Raw genomic sequence first — 14,864 nt, 5'->3', positions numbered from 1 at the left:
CTAACTCCTCTGGATCTCAATCTTTAGGAGGCAGTTGAAGATAGTTCGATTTAGAACTGCCTTCAATTAATTTCACTATTTATTGATCGTTTTGTATCGTGATTTTAAACTGAGGCTTCTATGTATTTTTAGGTCTGTTATAAGCCGCCTTGATTGCTGTAAGGTAGAAAGGCAGCTAACAAATAGAATGAATGAATGAATGAATGAATGAATGAATGAATGACTCAGTCAGTCAGTCAGTCAATCTTTGGCATGAAGAACTGGCCTTACTTACTGTTCAGAGAGGTGGTTCTCCCACATAAAATATTTCTTTTAAAAGAAATAAAATATTTCTTTTAAAAGAAAAATATCCTCTCTTGCATTTGCAGAACTTTATTCTTATCCCATCACTTTGTCTCCTTCCAAGGCCAACTCCTCACTTTTTCGCTCAAAGTACATTTGTTCCAGTGTGAAAAAACACATGGAACCCAAGCCGGGCAACACATGACCAAATGCTAGCTGAACCACCTTCCACTTTGCAAGTTTGAGGTGCAGGGAACTTGTTTTAACACAGGGGGGAGCAGTGAAACACACAATCTGCTGCCTATATTCTGCAACTGGCCCTGAAAGTGCTATATTTTCCGTGATAATCTGAATTTGCTCCTAAATCCAAAAGTTCTTGCTGGAATTGAAGATTCATGTGCAGACTGTGGATTCTGCTTCCCCCTTGATGGCCAATGCAGCCTCTTCAGATTCGCTAACACAGCTCTACTTGCTTCTAAACTTTTGGGTGAAGTAAATGTGGGGATTCCTTAAACAAAATATCTGAAGAATTTTAAGAGAAGCTAAAATTTGGGAGTGGGATGGGCTGGCCACGAGATAGACACTCTCTGGAGCTATACGCCAGGCCTTCTCTCCCTATGCATAAAGACAAGTCAGAGCAATTATGGACTAAGTTGATTTGGGGGCTGAACAGATCTGTTCCCTTTAAAAATTCTGGAAACTGGGAAGTGGGTACATGGTTTGGAAAATAAAACAGGTTGGCTGAATACATAAAAATATACACATAGCCTAATTGACTGATTTTAAACTTTTTTAAAAACAAAGTGTAAGTGAAATTCATGAAGGAGAGGCCTACCCACTCCTAACTAAGAGCCAAACTACAAGTGACGTCTTACACAGGTTGGATACTAGTCGGCTTCCCTCAAGTTTTGATGGGAAATGTAGGCGCCCTGGTTTTACAGCTTGGCTCTCCATTACAGCTGCAAGACCAGGATGCCTACATTTCCCATCAAAACTTGAGGGAAGCTGACTAGTGTCCAACCTGTGTAAGACGTCACTTGTAGTTTGGCTCTAAGAAGGAGCCTGCGTGTCCAGAGGCTGCACAATTCTGAAAACGCCCAGAGGAGGGCTCTTCCCCTTTATGCCTTGCTTGTGGGATTCCTGGTGGAAACAGCTCGAGTCAATGGCCTCCTTGCTATAATCCCGCAAGGCTTTTTCATATTCTTATAGATAGGCCCCAGTGAGGGCTGCTTCACATTTTAATTTTCCCCCAGCATGGAAATGGAGCTCCATTTCAGAAAGAACACCCCAACCCAGTAATACAAAATGGGAAGTGCGTCCACTATGTGGAAACACCCACCCAAATCTACCTTCAAACTGCATTGCTAGTTCAATTAACCGTTCCATTATTAATTTTGATCCAATGAACTGGCATCCACTTTCTAGCAAAGGTGTGTGTGGGGGTGATATTTTGAATACAACAATGTGTAAAAACTGTGGATAGCAAGGTATCATTTTAGAATACACACACACAGGAATGGCTCTAAGATGCTGCATGACACGTAAGTATTGTGGCAGCAAACAAGAAGTTATTTTTGTCAATATGCAAATGTATAATAATTTACAGTGCCGTTATGTGCTTTTACTCGTTAAGTGCAGTCTCACTTTCCCCAATAGTGCTTGATTCCGCATCAGCATGCCTAGGATCGCAGCCCAAACGGAGTACAATTCATACACGTGCACACGTATCGTTATTTGTATTTATGAAATGATGGCTCTTCAAGGCTACCAAACCCCTTCCTAAAACCCTTCTGGCACCTCAAAGACTAACAAGCCGATTTTGGCATAACGTTTCACAGGCCAGAGTCCATTTCAGTGGCCCTCAAAAGCTCTGCCACAATAAATCCAGTAGCCTTTAGGCTCTGAGGTGTTTTGGCTGCGATGGTTTAACTTATCCTATCCTGCCAACCAGGCAGAAGTCTGAGGGAATCGCAGCCCAACCCCGTTTGCTTCATCCCTGACAGAGGAACGTTAGAAGGGCATGAGCCTGTCGCTTACCTTGGCCAACTGGGCTTTCAAATCACGGACTTCATTTTCCAGGTTTCGCTTCTCTCCCAGAGCAGTGGTGAGGGCGGCTTCCTTGGAGTTCAGCAGGGCCTCCACATCCTTCAGCCGGGCCTGGGCAGCCAGCAGGTCCCCTTCTTTCTTGGCATTCCTGAAAAGCAGGGGAAGGGGAGAGGCATCCATTAGATCTCTCATCAGAGAATGTTTTCGAACTCCTAACAAGGGGCTGGCTTCACGTTTTCCACTGCTTGAAAAGCGAGAAGCAGTAATGCCATTGCACGGAAATTACAAGACGGACAACAACACAAGAGTAGCCCTACCCGATCTGACCGCAACAAGTCCAGCTGGCCCAGCACCGGCCACCTAGGAGTTTCTGAGAAACCCACAAGCAGAGCCTGAAAGGCAACAGCTGTCCTCATTTGTCCTCTTGCAGCTAGTATTTACAGCCAGACTGCTTCTGAACCCATGAGAAATTTTGACACATTTAAATAAATAAATGATCCTCTTCCACCACGTGTCTGAGATGATCAGGATCCCTTGGGCTGGGTCTCTGGACACGTGGCAGCCAGAAACGTCTTCCTCTGTCCACAGAATGCATGTTAAGATCACTGCTGTAACACAGTGGTTAAATGGTTGGGCTGCAAATCAGCACTCTGCTAGTTCAAATCCCTCTACTGCCATGAGCTCAGCAAGTGGCCTTGGGTAAGCCTCTCAGCCCCAGCTCCCTTGCTGTATTGGGGGGATAATAATAACAGCATTGACTTGATTCACCTCTCTGTGCGGGGCACTAATCTGTCTAGAGAAGAGGTATATAGGCATGGTTATTATATTATCATTAACACAATAATGTAAAACTGGAGGCCTGTTGAATCTCACCAAAGGTAGCCTAGCTGTCTCTTGCCAGTCTTGGCCAACTACACATCTTCAAGAAGTTCACAAGCAGAGCCCGAAAGCAGGAGTCCAACAGCACTGTCACCTGGTAGCAACTGGTATTCAGCGGTATACTGCTTCTCAGGGCTTTTTTTCTGGGAAAAGAGATTGCCGCGCCGTGGCAATCTAAACTCCCCTCTGTCTGGAGATCAGGGGGCGGGGCTACCCACCATGTGACCATTTTCAAGAGGTTCCGGAACTCTGTTCCACCGTGTTCCAGCTGAAAAAAAGCCCTGCTGCTTCTAAACATGGAGGTTATATGCAGCCATCATTGTTAATAGCCATTTGAAGAGTTAACCCTCCATGAATCTGAATTCACCTTCCCAAAGCCTCATCACATTTCGACAGCAGATTCCTAAGTTAATGACACACTGCGTGAAATCATCTAACTTGTCTGTCCTGAATCTACCACTCACCGGTTTCTCTCAGTGATTCTCGGTTGGAGAATTATAGGAGATTTGAAAAATCTGTTTATTTTGCCAATGCTGTGCAACATTTTATAAGCCTCTGCTATGTCTCTCTCCAAGACAGACTGCAAGACTTGAAAATCTATCATGCACCAAAGCCTGTATGAGTCTCTTTGGTATACCTATGTGTAGCATAGCAATTAGAATATCAAACTACAAATCTGGGCAATCGGGGTTCAGTTCTCTACATGGCCACAAAAGCTTGCTGACTGGCCACAGGTCAGTCATACTCTCTCAGACTAACATCCCTCACAGGGTTGTTGTGAGGCAAAATGAGATGTAGGCCACCTCTGAGCTCCTTGGAAGAAGGGTGGGGCAAAACTGTACTAGATCAGATAAGATTCCACACCCACCCTCCAAGAAGTGATCTGTGAGGCAAATGTTCCATCCAGACAGACAGTGGTGAGAACAAGCTCCATTGAGCCTCACAGAAGGAACTCATAACAACGCAAACCTTTCGTTTCTGCAGCACCATGCAATACCAAACACAAACAAGGGGAATTCAAGGACCCCGGGAAATCTGGTATGGATAACGCTCCCTCCCAGCCTCAGGACAGTGGAAGTTCACATACCGATCCTTCCAAACTCTGAGAGAGCCACCATTTCACAGCCCACTTCAAAAGACTTATCCAGGCTTAGTCATACCAACACAGGCATCCCTCCCAAAGGTTGAAGCTTACGCTCTTGTAACACTTGGATGCCCGTGAAGCGCTTTACTGACCAGCCAGCGGCTCACAGAGCTTGCACAAAATCCTACCTCACAGACAATTTTATGACCAACTGCTACGTACAGATCGTAAGAACACAAAAAGGAACCAGTGCTCCAATAGAGAACAACAATAGCTTCTAACTCAAATTTCCCATGTAGAGTATAGAGGACTAAGCAAAAGCTGTAAAATCCATAATTCAAAATTTGACTCCGCCACAGACTCACTACATGGTCCTTAGGCAAGCTCCTCTCTCTCTCCCTCTCTCTGCTGAATCCTGCCCCATCCTAGCTAAGATTTGGGGGTAACAATGCTGGCCTACCTTGCAAAGCCTGTTGCAGATGATTAAGCACACTTTGAACTCAGAAGGGACTGATTTTTATGGTTCCCAGATGCAGTCACTGGAGGTGCACCACTCAGTCCAGAAAACCTGGGCAAGAAGCAAGAGTGTCTCTGAGCAACAGCAAAGTGTTCCCAGATAAAACCGATCACAGATCAACCATGGCAACGGGTGGGGGACACAAGGTTTCCATGGAGGTTTGAACCTCAATATGAATTGGCTCTCAGCTCTACCAATTAAAATTGGCCTTGATAGAGCAATTTCAGTTGATTAATCTATTGAGGACAATTTTAATTGGCAGGGCCAAGGAAGGGGTGCCAGTTTGGGGGTGGTTTTCTTGTCACTGTAACAAGGATTGAAAAGAAAAATATCAAAGTATCTTTAAAAATGAAGAGCAAAAGTTGTTTACCCTCCATTTTTAAGATGGTAGCAAAAGGGTTTGATGATGCACAGTTCTATTTAAATTTAGCTGATCAATTGGTTGAACAACAGAGAGTTTTCTCACTGACTGACAGTCCCCATTCCTGCCTCACTTTGTCCAAATTCTGCATTCAAAAATAAAGAATATCTTTGGATAGGCCTCTTTTCTCCCCTCTGGATAGGAGATTTCTTTTTCCGATAAGCCAAACATTTGTCAAAATCTATTTTAAAAAGATGCTGGCTGACACAGACTTACATACACAGCTCTGAGCTCCTTGGGAGAAGAGCAGGATAAAAATGTATTAATTATAAATAAAAAATACACTGTATGTGGGTGGCCTGAGACAGGGACAGATCAGGTGGACTAATTCACACATTATCACTTGGGACTAGCCAGGCTAGAAATCAAATTAAATAAAAAGATCTGTAAATAAACCAGGAGAAGAAATACGACTACAATTTCTATTCAACTGTGGCATTTACCAATACGCAAAAGCAAGTGAAAATGGGAGCCTCAAGAAAATCTTTTTAGCTTTTAGAAAAAGAGAGAGGCACACACACACACACACGGCAGGAGGCAGCAGAGAGGGAAACAGAAAGCTATAAATATGGCTGAGGTAAGAGAAAATCCAAAGTTTATACTCAGCTCAGATCCAAGTTTCCATTACTTAGTACAAAAGAAGGCGGGAGAAAAGTAGGGCGGGAAGGAAGAAAAAAAGGCTCAACCAAGAGAGACGTAGCTAGTGGAAAACTAAAACGCAGCTGCCTTTTTTGTTTTTTTAAATTTACGCCCACTGAACAGATGACGGAAAGCGAAAGACTAAACGCTCTGTGTGTAGACAGAACAGGCGCGCGGGGCTGGAATGCTCCAAACAAGGGAGTCGCTCTTTACAGGAGCTGTCTGGGTGAGAGGCAGCCTGGATTGCGCAATTTGCCTTTGAAGAGCAAGGGATAAATTGGTCTCTGCCGCTCGGTTGAAAGGCAGCTGCAGAGCTAGAGAGGACCAAATCTGGGATTTAAAAAAAATCCTGCAACAAAGGGCCTCTGAGCATGTGCAGTGTGCTTCCCTCTTGTTAAAGATTAACACATTTTAAACCGATACGCCAAAAATACATGAAGGTGCTGTCTTCTGAGACAGACTGTTGAGTCCCCTTTGCCCAACTTGGGGTCTGTTTAAGGTCTCACCACATGAGACAAAATACACTCGAATTACACAGGGAATTCGAGTATACACACGCGCGCACGCGCGCCAGAGACTGGGCCTTGGTGCATGCAAAGCCATGTGCTCGACGAATGAACTATGGGGGACCTGTGGTGAAAGGCAAAAGAGTATCACTCTTGATTTTGCATCTGACGAAGAGAACTGTGGTTCTCGAAAGCTTATGCTACAGTAAAGTTGGTTAGTCTTAAAAGGTGCTACTGGACTCTTTACTCTTGATTTTTGCTGAAGAACATATGCAGCTTCCCAATCCTGAAGTCAGACTCTTAACCCATACAGCCCCACTGTCCACTTCAGCTGCAGGTCTCTTAAGGTTTAGTCAGGGGCCTTTACTAGCCGTGCCATCAGAGACTGAACTGGGGAGGGTACCATTCTGTTGCAAAGTATGCCTGTTCTTGAGCTATGAGCCTCTCCACATCTAACAACGGATTTCAGGAGAGGTGCCTGCATGGCAGCAAAACATAACAAGACCCAGGGCATCTTAAGGGCTTAACTATTATTGCCTCAGTCTTCAGCGCTTCAGAAATTCTAAATTCTAGCTTACTAAGGCCATCACATACTTGCAAGCTTACAAAGGAGAACATGGGGGAAAATATCTCCCCCCCCCACTTGGGGGATAGAAAAGCAACTGCATGGCTCATTGGATCAACTACATGCACCTTTTAATTGTTTTTTTTATTTTAAAGCAGGTAGCGTGCCTGCAACGGGGGTAAGAGGGGCTTGACAACAACTTAATCCGATTTCAATTTGCTGGCCAGCATATCTGTCAAAGGCACTGCGCAAATGAGAGCAAGCCATATTCAAACTGCAGGAGATTATTTTATGTAATTTGACAATACATTTTTTAAAAAAATCTGTATGAAACAGGATCAAAAGGTCAAGACAATAAAACATTTTACAAGATTAAGGTAAAAAAAATCAAATGTATATAACCTTTAATTAAACAATGAGTTGCTTTCTCTCTCTTGATATTTTTCCTCCTCTGAACGGCACTGTCTTCCTTATGACAAGCCCCAGGCCAAAGACTATACAAATAGCAACTTAAAAACAAGAAAGTTCCTCTCCGACATTCAGGGCTTGGCTTTCAAAAAGACAGAAGAATGAAGGAAACAGGCAAGGCAAATAAGCAAGAGATCATCACAGGCACCCATTATCAGTGGAGAAACTCTTGCCCCTGGCAGGGGCAATATTACCCTGCATACCTTGGAATCTAAATTTCTAGCACATCCTCTAGTCGCTATTTCGCCCTGCCAAAGAATCTTAGATTCCGTACTGAAAAGGAAGGCAGCATAACCGTCACGACTGTTCATCAAAGTGCTCCTGCAAAATGGAGCGGGAACCAGACTGCTTGCCATGCGAGGTACCATTCTCTGATGGAGAGAAACTGAAGCAGAGCCCGAGTTTTATTTCTCAGAAAGGGTTTCCAGCATAAACTGCACAGGCAGTTGTTTTCATGGGGCTATACCAGACTTGGGATTCCCCTCTGGACTTGCAGAAGGAAGTGGCCCACCCTCAGTACAAATCGCAATTATTCATTTCCTAATCACAAGCCTACTCATAAAAGGGAAGAATATCACTACTTCGGATTCTTGAGTTCGGGTGATTTCCCCCTAGCCTGGACTTGTGAAGTTGGCATAAAATCAACCATTGAAAGTTAAATGACAGACAGTTTGGGACTTTCCTTCCTACAGCTAAACGAATCCCCTGCTGTAAGCCACTAAAAGCAGGATCCGAGAAACAAACGAGCAGCTTGCACAAAAACGCTCGAGAGCGTTTGGGGAGTTGTCCTCAGAATGCTCTCGGCAAAGAACTGGTATCCACAGAACCTACAATTTGATTCAAGCCTTCCCTTGTTGGTCAGAATCCAGCGAGGTGCTTCTGCTGCTCAGAGATCAGCAACCGGCAGCCCGGACCAAATCAGACCTTCCGGGAGGTGTTGCTAGCCCCTCTAGCCAAGCTAGAAGCAAGACACAAGGATCAGTGGCTGTGATGACGGTGAAGCTGTCCGACAGGCTGGGGACTGTCTGTCCAACTATTCCCCATTCTCTTCTCAAAGTAGTCCTCTGGAAAAACTGGTTCATGTTTTGAGTTGAATTTATTTGGAGATGAGGAATTAAAATGCCTTTTATAAGCGTACAGTTTTGGTTTGGGATGTGTACAGCTGATACTTTTATTAGCATCGTGTTCGGCTTCCGCACTCCACGATCTTGGATACCTGAAGAAATTTTGTAGAGGATCCTTTTTGTGAGGAATGGCAGGTTTAAACTGAATGCACCCACCCAAACGTGGGTGCTTTCCTCCGCTTTCAATGGGACAAATGCACATCCCTATTTTTACCCCATGATAGAAACTAAGCACACTAGACGGAAACGGATAAAGACAGCAGAACTAGAAGATTCCCATCAGACTCTGAGCTGGCCCGATCACCACCACAATCTTAAACCATACCATCAGCTGCCCTAAATTCCCATTCCACGGAATAGTGTGCGTTTTAAATGGTTTCCTCATCCTTAATTCTGTGACTTTTGTGCAGCGTCTTTGGTCCAAGTAGCAAAACCACCCATGTTAAAAGCCAGCAGAGGGAAATCAAATCAAGATGGTGGCCCCACAGCGAGATACCCATTTCCTCAAGGCAGGGAAGAATTCTTTCCAAGACAGGAGTTCCCAAGCATCACGAAGAACTGCATAAAAAGCCCCGACAGCAGCTCTCCAAGGTCTTCCACATCAGCTACGATAGATCCTTTCAGTGGCTGATACCAGGAATTGAACCCGAGACCTTCTGCATGCTAAGAAAACACTCTGCCACAGAGCCACAGCCCCTCCCTACATAACAGCTGATAACAGGAAAGCTATTCCAGGGGTAAGGATTCTCAGTCCTGCTTGCTTCTTTATTCTGGGCGACTGGCTGCTGTGGGAGGCCAACTTGGTTCTTCTCCCATGTAAACTGCCAGCCCTGCGGTTTCCCTACTCCTCTCTACTTGGGCCAAAGAGCCGGACAACAGGTTGCTGGCGTTTGGTGTACAGAGACACCCCAGTGATCTAGCACTTTTTTTCTGTACTTATCTTCAAGGCAGAGGCAGTGCAGGGCAACGGTGGCGGATGAATCAAAACAGGGACTTAACACGGTTACGTGAAGTGCCTCTAAAATTGAGCTACGACGAGCTGGCAGGGTTTTCAACGTCCCCACTGGAACCTTGTTGCATTTGGAAAAGTGACAAGGTGGCCAGGAAAGGGAAATCCCACTGGTGTTGTCAATGGTGAAGGGAGAGAAGAGGCTGTATGCCACGTTCTCTGACTCATCTATTCTTTTCTAGTCTCCAGTGAGCCGTTGGCAAACCAAGGGGATGTGCCGTGCATAGGGAAGCATGCAGAATGCCGCCATCCTGCCGAATCACAGCCATCTGGAGAGGATTCCATACCCAGGGGATAAAAACAGAATTTTCCCGCTATTGTCACACGAAGGGCCACACCTGAATACTCTAGCGACAATCTCTTCTCCACCCCCACCCGAGCTTTATCAGCCCACTTCCAGATTTCTAAACACTTCTTGTGTTTTATCTCCAATGCCCTCGCAAGCAAGCACCTGTTTCAGAAGTGGGCGAGGCCTGAAGCAACTGCCAGTCTTGAACAATAAAGAAAGCAAACACACAGTCAGAAGTGCAAAGGCAAAGATCTTTCTTTACTAATATTTATCTAGTGTATTCGTATCACAGCTCTCATTGCAGGTTCCTGTCTTACAACAATACAGGGGCATCGATGACTGCCGGCATAGTTAAAAACAGAAACCAGACACAGGGAAATTTCTAACCATAAATATCAATAATGGAACAATGACAGGAGCAGTAACAAAAAAAACCAAACTCATGCCCAAGGAAGGAAGGAAAGAAACCATACAGGACTGATGAAAACTACTAAATCTTTGGAAAATCAAAAGCATCTCCATTTGGCAACTAAAACTCAACAACTTTAGGGTCAGGCAACTAGATGAGAAAAGCAACTTCCAATGAAGGGGGAGGAAAGAACTCTGCACCTTTCGCTAGAAATTCATCGGCACAATAAAGCAGGATACCCAACTTCAGCCCCGAGTTCATGATAGTTTTAATTTCAGATTTTTTCCCCTATGACTTCTCCTGGCAGCAGAAGTCTGAAACATCGAAGGCTATGAAAACCCTTCCTGCCACAGAACACAAACAAGCTAAAAATTCACCAGTTATGATAAGCAAACTGAAAGCCACAAATCTGAAACGGGGATGCTGGACAGGAGCGATTAGCATAGGAGGTGCCCGTCATTTGCACGCTATTTTCATGAGCCCAGCGGACTTGGCAGCACCTGGCTTAATAGTGTTTGAACGCTGAAAATGTTACACCTGCATTATTAGTTAAAAGCTATGACAGGCTTGCATGTGATCAAAGCATGTACTCCAGGATCTGGTGCAACTAGTTTCCATCCCTTAACGGCCCTTCATCACAATATTCAAGCAAACTCTTTCGATCACAATGAGGGCTAGAAACATGTTCCGTGAAGGGAACAAGAACTGGAGTCACCGGAATTCTGTTGCAGACCACCTAAAAAGCCCTAAAAAAGGGTTATTCTGCTGCCGTATTCAGATTAAACCAAATCGCTTTGCTGCCATTTAGAGGACAAAACGGCCAGCTTGGTATTATATGTGAAGTAAATCAGAAGCCATTATTATACACAATCTGCTATTTGTGTCCAGGCAGCAGTGACAATTTAATTCAGGGCTTACTGAAATCAGGAAGCAAGATATTAAATATTACATTAAGGCAGGAAGAGAACGCCAGCAATAAGCAAAGCCTTGGTTAGAGCCCCCCCCCCCCCCCGCCTTCCAGCCTCGTCTGCCGGGCTGATTCATTCCACCCGCTTTGCATTTCCACAAATGGAAGCTGTGGTATTTGTCGCTGTTTGGGCCAGTGTAGTCCTAGCAACAGCTTTGAGGAGGGGGGGGGGAGAGAGAAAACATTTTCAAACAGGGAAATGGGACTTGAGTGGGTTTTTGGCACTGGCTCGATGACATTTTTGGGAGAAATGAGTCAAACAAGTTGCACTTTCCCCCTCACCCCACCTCATCATAGCCAGTTAGCAGAAGTTTGAAGGCTGGGAACAATCTGAAAAATGCATCAGGAATTTTTTTTTGTCTTGCTTTTAAAAGGTGGGGGGGGGAGAGAAAATGTTAATCTGATAGCAAGATTTGCAAACACACATGTGTATGAGAGAGGGAGAGAGAGAGAGAGAGAGAGAGAGAGAGAGACCCTTCCACAATTTAAAGATGAAATAAGAGGGAGGTTTGAGACTGTTTTTCCTGGAAAAAAAGACTTAATGCCAGTAAAAACAAAAATTAAACCAGCGTGGCGCACAACGGCTTACAGGAAAGCTTGAAACATTCCTTTCGGCTGAGGAAACCAGCCCTGGTACAGCACTATCAAAGCGCCACTACAGCCGAAGAACCCAAGGCCTCTCCGACAGGGAAATCCTCAGTGGGTTGCACGAGCAAAACATGTGCCCTCTTGTAAGGCAACAGAAACACCAAACCTGCCTTGTCTGGTTTCCACATAACTAACAGGAGCCAGGAAGGTTGGCGGTGCGTGCGCGAGACAGACCTTCCTGCTCACGAGTCTCTGAAAACCCTCAGAGCTGTGGCAAACCTGATGGGGAAGTGGCAAACCACTACGACCTGGGTATGCAAAATTATTTCTACCGTATACACGCCAATTCCAATGTCAATAACTTCATCTGTAAAGCTTTCACTGTGTGGGTTTTGCTTCTTTGCGGGTTCGATTCTGGTGACGCAGAGACAGTAGACTACGTTTGGACAACGCTGGGTGGATAAGGCGACTGGTTACCCTCAGTGGCGGAGCCGAGCACGCAGCACAGTTCCAGGACTGCCACTGCAACCAGAGTTAACTTGAGTTGATACCAAAGTCAAACATTTGCTCAAGTGCTGTCAATGGCTAACACCATAACTGCACAGCTATTCTACCTTTGCACAGAAAGCATGCGACACACACACACACACAAGCTATAAGTGACGCCTGACACAGGTTAGACACTTGTCAGCTTCCCTCAAGTTTTGATGGGAAATGTAGGCATCCTAGTCTTGCGGCTTGGCTCTCTGACTGCTGTCTAATGGACTTTTCAACTGTCACTTGTCCAACATTCCGCCAAGCTGCCTACGTTTCCCATCAAAACTTGAGGGAAGCTGGCAAGTGTCCAACCTGTGTCATTCGTCACTTGTAGTTTGGCCCAGAGTTAGAGAGACAGAGAGATATGCCTGTGTCTTCCAGGCAGAAGGGGGCCTCTGTTAAAATGAATGTTAAAATGTTGTAGGCCTCTTTGAGCCGCCACTGGAAAGAAAAGTATGGTTTAAAACTTTCCAAAATTTGAAACACGCCCTTTTGTGCATGTAAGCACCCTACAGACGTGCCCTTAGGAATACCCTCTGGAGCACGATTCATAAAAACTATCTTTTCAGGGAAACACTGGAATGTTTTCTTCTGCAACTCCACAGAGCATGTGCAAGATCCCCCCCTAGCTGATCTAGGTCAGAGGCCTTCCTGGGACAGGCAAACATGAGCTCCTCCCCCAGAACAGGAGAAACAGTCCAGAAGACTTTCAGGAGGGAAGTCAATGACACTCTCTGTTCTCTCTCAGCGGTGCGGCTTTCGAGGTAGACAAGTAAAGATCAGCAGACAAGGTTGCGATTTGAAGGCCAAAAGCTTCTTTCCGGCCCCTGCACAGCCCTCCTCTGGCAAGCTACTTATTTCTTTAGGAAATCTGTATGCCACCTCTCCAGAGAAAAATGCTCGAGGCAGCTTACAAAGTAAAGCCTAACAACAACATTAATAAACTTTTAACCCCAGCCAGGACATAGAACAGTATAAAACGAAACTCATAAAACAGTTCTCAGGCTAGAAGCTGACTGTACAACTGACGTTAAAAGATCAATCCGTTAATTAAAAGCCTGGGCGAAAAGCCGTGTTTTGGCCCGGTGCCTAAAAGAGGGCAGGGAAGTCAACAAGAGGGCCTCAAGGGGAAGGGCATTCCACAGACAAGGGGCCACCACTGAAACAGCCTTGCTCTGGCCTCAGTTCCGAAGGTGGAAACACAGAGAGGAGAGCTTGTGGGAAAGATTTTAACTGGCCAACAAGGAAACAGTTGTCTTTCATATCCTTCCTCATCCTAATGCAAAGACAAGACATTTACTGCCATCCCGGTGGCCAACCAGCCAATTTCCGTGACTGCGTACACATGCCATGGCGCCTGGTTGACTCTGCCAATGCAGGCTCATGCCAAAGGTGCCACTTCTGGCATTTTAAGAACATCCCCAGTGGTTGGGATGAGGTCCAGGAGGATATCCTGGACTGGATTTCCTCTTCTCCAAGCCTCTCTGAGCAGCCTTGAGCTACAAGCAGCTCCGAAGAGTCCCACAGTCACCTTGGACTGAAGAAATGGTATTTTAACAGCTTAGAGAACAGGATGGGCTCTTTGGAAAAGGGCACTGGTGCCCAGACAATTGGGGGATTGCAAACGTTTTCACTCTGTGCCAACAAAAGGTATTACCATTTGGTGGAGGGGGGGGGGATATGCTTAAGAGATGCAGCAGAAAAGTGCTTCGTTTACGTGAAGGTCCCCGTTTCGGTCCCCGGCATCTTCAGTTAAAAGGCTCAGGCAGCAGTCAACGTGAAAGTCCTCCGCCAAAAACCTTGAGCAGCCAGTGTCAATCACAGTCAACACTACTGAGTTCGACAGACCGAAGGCCTGAATCTGCAGAAAGCAGCTTCAAGTGTTCACAGGTCTGCATAGAGACACTTGCCTGGGGTAACATTATAGAATTGCCAACTCCAGACTGGGAAGAGATTTCAGGTAACACCTGGGAGGACTGGGGAGGGACCTCAATAGGGTTAATGCCATAGATTCCATTCTCCAAAAGAGTCATTTTCTCCAAGGAAACGGATCTATCTGTAGTCTGGAAAGGAGTTACAATTCTGGGAGATCTCCAGGCTCCACCTGGAGGCTGGCAATCCAGGTAACGATCACCTTTTCCAGGCAGGTAAATTATACAAGAGGTTGTGTTTTTTTAACACAAAGATCCACCTTAAAGACTCACACAGTTACTGCTTTGCAATCAGAGTTCTTTTAAGCCACGGACAACCAACACAGGTCCATTTAGGCCGTCAAAAAAAAAATTGAGCGCTAGTAGCTTTAGTTAACTGATTTGCAAAATTGGGTGCATGAACTCCATGAGCAAACCACCCACATACAGAACTGGATTCTGGTCATAGAATCCACCATCCTGACGATGTTCTGTGGCTACCCACCTCCTAAGTCACATTTTTGGGGTCAGGGTTGCCAGCCTCCAGGTAGTGGCTGGAGATCTCCCGGAATTACAACTGGTCTCCAGGCCACAGATATCAGTTCACCTGGAGAAATGGCTACT

The 14,864-nt window shown here is 45.4% G+C and overlaps 1 protein-coding gene across 1 annotated transcript in view; it reads right to left on the bottom strand.

Annotated features, from left to right (window-relative positions):
- LMNA (lamin A/C) overlaps positions 1 to 14,864 on the bottom strand; it is a 60,786-nt gene that overhangs the window by 20,495 nt on the left and 25,427 nt on the right. The window contains exon 2 of the mRNA XM_054992254.1: positions 2,320 to 2,476. Within this exon, the coding sequence (XP_054848229.1) occupies positions 2,320 to 2,476 (157 nt within the window). The remainder of the gene's footprint in view (positions 1 to 2,319; positions 2,477 to 14,864) is intronic.

The sequence above is a fragment of the Eublepharis macularius genome, chromosome 1 (genome assembly GCF_028583425.1).
Source record: "Eublepharis macularius isolate TG4126 chromosome 1, MPM_Emac_v1.0, whole genome shotgun sequence".
Lineage (NCBI taxonomy): Eukaryota > Metazoa > Chordata > Lepidosauria > Squamata > Eublepharidae > Eublepharis > Eublepharis macularius.
Note: the sequence above shows the minus strand (reverse complement) of the source record. Positions and strands in the feature narration are given on the sequence as shown.